The 8657-nt window shown below is 44.7% G+C and overlaps 1 protein-coding gene across 1 annotated transcript; it reads right to left on the reverse strand.

Annotated features, from left to right (window-relative positions):
* Nucleotides 1-2215: 2215 nt before the first annotated feature.
* On the reverse strand, nt 2216-7049 carry T265_01574 (hypothetical protein; the record flags this gene model as incomplete). Its single annotated transcript, XM_009165633.1, has 10 exons — nt 2216-2305; nt 2346-2409; nt 2447-2738; nt 2777-2869; nt 3821-3860; nt 5654-6310; nt 6347-6457; nt 6494-6778; nt 6814-6960; nt 6996-7049. 10 exons carry the CDS (start codon nt 7047-7049, stop codon nt 2216-2218), a joined length of 1833 nt encoding a protein of 610 aa, XP_009163897.1.
* Nucleotides 7050-8657: the final 1608 nt, after the last annotated feature.

Below are 8657 nucleotides of genomic sequence, written 5' to 3' on the forward strand. Positions count from 1 at the left end.
TCACAGGTCGCCTAACCTGAACAATCCAGTCAAACAATACAGCAGACGACGTCCTGTAATTTGGACATATATTTGTTCGCCATGTTCGGTAGTTGATTTAGTCGTGTCTCATCGCCATACGAGGGAGGAGGTATAGTAATTGCATTAGGACACAGTACTGTGGTATGACGCCTGGCTAGCGCTGTCATCAGGCCGCCGTGGCAGCAACACCCCGAACAATCATGGAACATGGTTTGGCCCTCGAGGTACAATGCTGATGAAAGCTTCGTTACTGAAGTTTCCTCAGCACCAGCCGGTAAAATTAGTTGTCTGCTGATAACACCAGGATTGCCCAGAAATCCCGTCCAAATCTACTTTGATATCGCCTCACACGAGTTCAGTTTGGCTCCCAACCAACCTGCTATGGTGATGTTTAAAGTGAAGTTAGCAGAAGTTAGCAGGTGCGGATGGCAATCTGCAGTGTGCGGAACAACCAGAGTAGCCCGTGGGGTATCTAGTTCACCCACCGGAAAATTGGCTTTCGCAACAAACATCACCCCAACGGACGAAACATAGGCATAATACAAATGACCCAGAGGGTGGACTAAGGAAAGGGCTCAAATGTGGGTCATTGGACAAGCGAGATGGACTAAGTGGTTAGAGCGCGAATTCACTGACCGGCGGGTCCGTGGGTCGAACCCGACCTCTGCTACTCGACTTCCCCTGCCTAGGCTTGGGCGACCTGGCAGTATCCCAGCCCTCGTGCCTCTTTCGTATGGCATGGAAGCTAGGCACCGAAACTGCTACAGCTGAACGGTATTAGACAAGCGACTTCTTAGAATGTAGTGGGCGGCATGTGAACACTGCTTGATCTAACCTCCAAAAAATTAACCATTTTTAAATTCCGATGAAGTGATCGTAATTCCGAGTACTGTTGTAAGACTCGAAGAGTTACCAGATAGTTCCCGCTTTGCATCGAGTATGGCATCACGGATACCCTCTGGTGATGTTCATCATGACAGCAGCAACCTAGTTCACCGTGTTGCAGTGCAGCTACCAGTGACAAGTTGCCAGAAAACATTAGATTTGCAATAATCCACGCAGCAGTCTGAGGTTTCATAGATCCTGAACTGGCTTGAAAATGTCATTGATCGCTAACCACGATTGCTACAACTCGCAGATATACCACTGCGAAAACCTGGTTTCAAAATGTCAACATAAAACAACTTCAATGCTCCGTCGAGACGCTCATGGCAGTGACGGCAGAATCATTTTTCCTGTGAAAACCAGGTCTAAAATCTGCGATTGGTACGTCTGATTAACTTTTGACTAACACTCCAAAGTGAAAACCAAACTGCACACTGAAGAACATCAAAATGTCCTCAGGTTGCCGTATACTAGTTATAAGAGATACTGTCGGACGTTCACCATGTTGGACATATTTCACTGAACATTGTTACTTGTTATCAATCCACGCTCGCTATGGCGTCGCTCAGTAAAATGGCGTCCTTGTCTTTTATAAAAAGTAGGTCCCTCGTCATTGTTACCCTCGGGTCCTCGCTCAATCACGCTAACTGACGATGTTCTTCTTACGACAGTCGGATCAAGTTCTCTTTGCCGCACAGACTGCACTTTTCAAAGCACGTGACACGATGGTAGCTGAGTCGAAGAAGCAAGGCTTCTTGTCACCATAAATTTTTTTATTTAATCTGTTAGTCCTGGGGATAGAAAAATACCTACTACCGTCAACAACCGTAGGCCAACTAGAGTTCATTCACCGGGAGGATGCTGGTGATCTAATTAGCATGATGACAAGTAGAAGACTCCACAAATGGTGTAGCTCATTAAACAAAGCTTCACCTGCATGTCGCACGATCGATCAGAGAAGTATGCAGACCGGTGTGAGCTTTATTCAACGAAATGGGTGGTTCGATGTGACTCAACTTAGACGTTGCTACAGTCTTCTCAGGATAAACGCATCCTTTCGACCGCCTAGTAGTCAGATGAGGACAGCTCCCACAAGACCTTATTCATCAAGCTGTAGAAAGCATTTCACGATTCCCCTAAATCAATAAGCAAAAAGTGGTTTCATAATACAAAGTTATAATGTGTCGTCGACCCGGATCGAACAAAGCATACACGGCGTTTTTCATTTTCCTTCGCACGAGTGTCGAACATTATGACATTCGATGAACTGAAGTGAGTCAGAGGGAATAACACTGCATGGTCATGTCATTCAGGATGTGCCCATTGGATTCCAAACCATAGATTTGCTGAAGCTGATTCGCAAATGCGAGTTTTCTGTCAGTTGGCTGTTGTGAAGCTCCTGAAATCAACAGGTATATATCTAATGGGTGGATGCTTACGATGAGTGCTTGAATAGCAGTGTCCACAGATTCCAGCTGTACAAGCGCCATTCGTCTATCTTTCCTGAAAAAAATGCACAGATTGATGGTTGCGAACTTACTGCAAGAAGCGGAAACCACTGACGTCGAAACCCTTGGTAGCAAAAAGGAGTCTTATGTCTTCTTCCGCGATAGTTGGGGGAATATTGCTCAAATGTAGAATTTGGCTAGGAGGGTAGATATTCAGAAAGTTTTTCGAGTTTGGTTTCCGAAAACGATGCAAAAGACTAGTGCTATAGTCTTTGGTCAAACCATTTTCGGGCTCTTCTCTTGGAAGCTGTACAACATTGTGACGCGAGACCGCAATTTTCATAGGCTTCCCCCACAGGCGCTGGCCAGAAAGAAACTGTAGGGCTATGAAAATCGGATAAGAAAACGCGCAAAAATCTCACCGGTGGATGCTTGTTGAGCATCGGTAAACTGTATCAAGGCCGTATCCTTTTTGTTGAACATGATTTTTACACGCGTAACATCGCCGTATACACCTGCAGTTGAGAAAGCGGGGAACATTTAAACGTATGTAGTTTTAATAAAAGCTGTGGAAGAAATTAGCTAAATGGTCGTAAATGTAACTTCTCGTGGTCAGTATGTCGTCTAAAAACATGCTTACTCATTGAAAAACTGCCACAATTGACGCACGACGCCGAACTCACCACAAGTTTGAGCTTTTGGGCCTTATTCCCAGCATTGCGTGGGCAGATTTAAGAAATAAGGCTTTCGCCGCCAATTCTAGAAAATATACTGCCCGTAAGACTGCCAACGGACGACTACTGGTGGCCCCTTTGAACACATAATCTGGAAACGACCCATTTCTGTGTATTTCGTGTAATTCTGGGTGGAAGCGCCTTGGGTAATTTTAAGGAGTAGATCGGACTGACAATTAGCGAAAGCATCAAACGAACCATTTTACGGGATACTGGAGATCCAAACAAAGTTGTTTTTCAGCTCACAAATCGCGCATCGAAATGCAGTGCTTCCAACTGTTAAAGCTTCGTTCGCCAAAGATGAGGAGAATAAGGAAATGACAGCCACGCATTGGAGGCTGTGGCCCCTCGTTGAGGTCGAATGCTTGTTTGCTCGATGTGGCGGGGATTGAGAGTTACGCGGCTACAGTTTTCATGACAGATCGTCACTGACTGGGTGACAGCCGTATCTCTCAGGGTTACTAACCACTGATTTGTCTTGACCAGTGTTTTCCATCCGGAGAGACGACAAGTACCAAAGCGAATCAGCTGGCTGGTAGGGACTTTCATGAACCGTTGCCAAGTTATAGACTGAACGCTCCGAACACTGCTTGGCTTAAAGAGCTTTATCAGGTAAGCGGTCCTCAGGCATACGAAGACACGGCCTAATCAGCGTAACCTGTGAAGTGTGACCTGTTGATCTAACGAGTGAACTTCCCCGAAAACCATCCGTCGTACTTCAAAGTTACTGACCTGGTGTCCCCAACAGACTCGGACAATGCTTCGGAGGTGCCTATGGTCAACCGATGAGCCTTAGAGTCTTCCACAGCGGCTGTCTCTGATCCGTGAAGTAAAACAGATCGGACTGTGACACCTTGACACTCAAGCCACACAAATGTAGGTTATCAAACGTTGCACTGGCCTTCCCAATTCAGGAAGTGATTTCGTCCAAGACCCAACACAAATAACCGATAATGTTAGCCGATAAGAAATACTGAAAATCGACTGATTGTGGTCAACACCAATGCTTTCAATCCTACAGTGACATTGTGCCTAACGATCAACGCGTGTACTTAGGATCCTAAGGGTAATCGGATGTTAGCCATGGCAGCTAGAGTCGACTTTATGAATACAGTCAGCGGTAAAACATCTGCGGATGCTTACTGATCCATTTGGGTGTTTCTGTACATACGAAGTATGTGGAGGTAAGACCCACTGCATCTAGTCGACTACTTCTAATAAAATAGGCGTAACCGTCAACATGATCTATACTATGTCATTGATGCAAACAAACGTATGGGACTAGGATAGGTAGAACTGAATGACCACGTGACCACTCAGAAGAATCTTCGGACAATGCCGACATAATGCCGTCAATGTTCCGCTTCAAAACGCGTGGAAATAAAACACATGAATGCGGTATAGTTGTCATGACAGGACGAATTACCAGTTGGCGTCATAAGTAACAGGCCACCTACACAGGTGACCCACTGGAATGGAAAGAACTAATCGGCCAGTACCAATGGTTTGGGGTCTCAATCTACCCGAGTGACCGGAGAGCACACAATCAGACCAAGCATCCAACTACAAACAGTGTACCACGGATATATCGGTCCCAGGTGCTACACATTCGTGCACTGTAAACGGAAAATACAGAGGAGAGTGACGCAACGGCCTAGTCACTTCAATGCCGCCGAATTGTTATGTGCATATGTGCAAAGTAAACACTGGACATTCTAGTGCAGTAATGTCCAACCTCAAGCTTCTGGATACCAGTTATAGTTATAGACGAGACAGTGATGGCCATTGATCTAGGAGTGAAAGGAAAGGTTTCGGGAAATCACACATTAGTCCAAATGAGGAGACCAAATAATGGGACTATATGTTGAACGGATAGATTGAGTAGAATGTTCATCCAAAATGCATCTGTATGAAAATGAAAAATTGGTCAGACCTCCCCAAAAGCGACTAACTTGGTGAGGACTACTTTTTTTTCCGGACAACCAATGGCAACAAAATGAAACAAGTGTTCTTAAATACACCCCCTAATAGATTTCAACACGTTGAAAGCTGTTGTTTCAAAGAGGTACGGCAAGGGGTACTCAAGAGTAATAAACCTAACTAGTTATAAATGAAGAAATCACATTATACGCGCAAAAACTGGTGGATTTGCGAAAAATTGAAGACAGACAATGAACCTACCAAAGAGGGTAAAGAGAGCGTCCGGATACACTCGCTGCAGCAAGATCAAGATGGAAACAACGGATCCAAGTAAAGGACAGATTCGTGTGTGAGTATGTAGATATATATGTGCATAGATCATGTGAAGATTCACAGTGCAGAATTGAATACGGCAAAGAACAGCAGAAGACGAATAGAAACGACGAAATTGATCGTGAAAATCCGGATTGACACAGTGTGACAAGTTTTGCACAGCCAACCAACACAGGAGGAGGAAAGACCGCGGGATTGGTGGTAGAGAAGTAATTGAAGGACATGTAAGTGAAGAGAAACGAGATAACGATTTAGCGGTTGCCGAATAAGATAATTGGGAAATTACTGTGAAAACAAAACCCGTACACTCACCTCCTCATTTAAATTGGAAACAATGAGTACGGTACCGCCGTTGTTGTTCGATGGTGTGCGTGCAGTAACCTGCGGCGCCATAGAATGTTGCATAGGACCCAGTGCGTTCGCATTATGACCAGTGAGGTGGGAAATTATTGGATTCTGTACAGTACCACCCTGCATAGCTGCTAACAGGACTGCCAGATTGGGCATTCCTGTCATTGCTTGTAGGGCAGCTGGATTGTTTTGGGCAGTTAAGGCCATAAAACTGGCCGTAGCCGCAGCTGCAGCCGGTGTAAGAGCCAGACCGGACTGCTGAGCTAAAGCGGCAAGCTGAGCCGTGAGATCGTTAATAGCAGCACCACTGGTGCTAGGGGAAGCAATCAGGCCAGTTGGGAAGTGGATACCTTGTGGTGTCATGCTGGGTACAACAGCACCATGGAAATTCGGGGGCAAGCTGCTACCACTGCTGGAATGATGGCCAACGCCGGCGCCACCGCCTTGTGAGGAACTGGTAGGACGTTTGAGGTTCACCAATTCTTCTTCCGTCAGAGGGTTATTGATGTAGTCACGGCATTTGTCACTTTCATGTCGTACTTCCAAAGGACCCCGGTTTTTCGAAAACTCAACAAGCAGTGAGCAGCACCCAGTATAAATATTTTGTCCATTCAAATGCTTGGGGGAATGAAGTTTAGTTAGTCTCACACTTACCAACATTGCAACAAACGCATGAATATGGTTCTCGAATTCAATCAGTCCATGATACTGATTGTTCTTCGGAAATGTTATGATGCGTAAGATTTTTCCATATCGGTAAAAAATCTGTTTGTCGTCAGGGTACATTCATGACCTACTTACTTTATGGAGAATAGTGTGGTTGATCTGTTGTCCCATGATATAGTCGATTATGACACGCAAAACAGAGTTTGGGACACCAGAGTTTGCTCCGCTGAGGTCCTGCTGTACTATGCAGTTAGCGTTGTTGATCGCCTCGACTATCTGACTGTTTTCAGACATAAGCTCTAGATGCTGATGTTTGGAGAATTGCATTATCAGTGTTCGGCCGCGTAGAGTGACTTGATATTCACGATAGTACGAGACCATCTGTATCGCACTGTCCAATGACTGCATCTCGACGAGAGCCTTCAAAGCACTATAGAGTTCCTGAGAAGACTTACCTGACCAGCTTTTTTCGATAAAACCATGTTTTCAAGCATTCCAAAAGGGATACTCAGCAGAGCTATTTCATGTTCTGATGCGTCACCAGGCACGTTCCGAATGTGAACCACTTTTGAAGGCACTGTTTCAACATATTCCATTCGAGACTAAATGACCACGTGCAAGGAAAGATGAAACGTACTTTTTTGTTTTCGTTCGACTCTGTGTCCATTGGAGCATGACTGTTGCCGTTCATTATGAAACCGTGAGGTGCATCACGCTGAAGTTAGAATGAGTACGTACTGGCACACAAAGCGTAGAGGAACAAAACACAGTACTCACCACACTAGGGTAAGAACTACGCGGGTTGAGATGGGAAATATGAAAACAAGGCAGAATGGCGATCCTTCATCTTCCAGCCGACAATATTTTTCACGATCGAATGATTTAGGCTTCACTCTAAACACCAATATACTGGCCTCAGTAATCTCAACACACTGTTCCATCCTTCATCGAGATTATTTACAAATTCAATTCAAAATTCAGCTTGTGACATTAATTATAATTTCCTGTATGGTTTATCACATGTTTACTACTCGGAACAATAACAACTTGCGTCATTTCACAGAACGCCGGTATGGAACAAATTTAAATGCCATATAACCGCCATCAATTATATAAATCGTGACCTGAATTAAGGACACCCAACAAGAGAACAGAGGGTTGAGGCACTTTCTACAGACAATAAAGCCTGAATGCCCAATGGGAATTAATGTACATATCAATTCGATAAGGAGCGAAAGTATAAGAAGCAAATATACGCAACGTACCAAGTACGGTGATCGAAAGATTTCTATAAACAAACCCTGATCTTAATGTGGTGCTTTTCCACCAATCATCAATCCACATGTGAAGTAAATCCAGAGATTTTTGGATGTGCGAACGAAGGCCAGATGGTGTTCACATAGCTGTTAACGGAAACCTTGTCGTCCTGGAATATGCAGGTGACACAGTTCCCCTATTGGACGAGTAATAGGCACAGACGTTTTTGGATGAAGTGCTAAACGCCATATCGTTCCCGTTTTTTTCCACCTGACCTTTGTTGTAACTCTTCCGGATATCCTTCTTCGTTCCGTTAGGTCTTCAGCGGCCTCTGCAATTCTACCCTCACTAAATGTTTTAAAATCCTGTTTCTTCGGCCAACCCTTTACCTTATTACTGCATTCAACTGCCATACTCTGTTTCAAATTTGGCTCACAACGAAACAGTCCGTTTAGATTCAGGAATACACTGCCTCGTCCCCATCCGTTCTCAAATTAACAAAAGCGATCGGACTCTTGGAGATAGCCGCATTGACTTCATGTGTTGAACTGCACTCGGATCTAACGCAACTTCCGGTCAAACTCAGTTTACCAACTGTAATCCATGTACCGTGAGAAATTGGTTCTAACTACTACGGCTTCGTTCATAGGAACGTGGAAGAACATTGGCAGGATATCATCATCATCGTTATTATCAGCTGCAAGAACCGCGTACTTGTCGTACAGTGGTTGCATCTGTCACAGTTTTGTTCACCGATGATTTGGGGAAGTGGGGTAAGTAGGTGCGCATTGGAGGACAAGATAACCAAACACTGAAAGCTCTGGCATGTTCTGAAACTGAGTAGCTAAGCAGTGCAGGTAATAAATTTGATGCACGAGTGTCATTGTGATTGCGCCATTTCTGCAACTGTTATTAACCTTGGGCCGGTTGAGTACCGGTGGTCAAACACTGGCCATATCAGTATGTCTTCCGTGCATCATCATCATCATCATCATCATCATCATCATCATCATTGTCAGCTGTAATAACGGCGTACTCGTCG

The sequence above is a fragment of the Opisthorchis viverrini genome (genome assembly GCF_000715545.1).
Source record: "Opisthorchis viverrini unplaced genomic scaffold opera_v5_17, whole genome shotgun sequence".
Lineage (NCBI taxonomy): Eukaryota > Metazoa > Platyhelminthes > Trematoda > Opisthorchiida > Opisthorchiidae > Opisthorchis > Opisthorchis viverrini.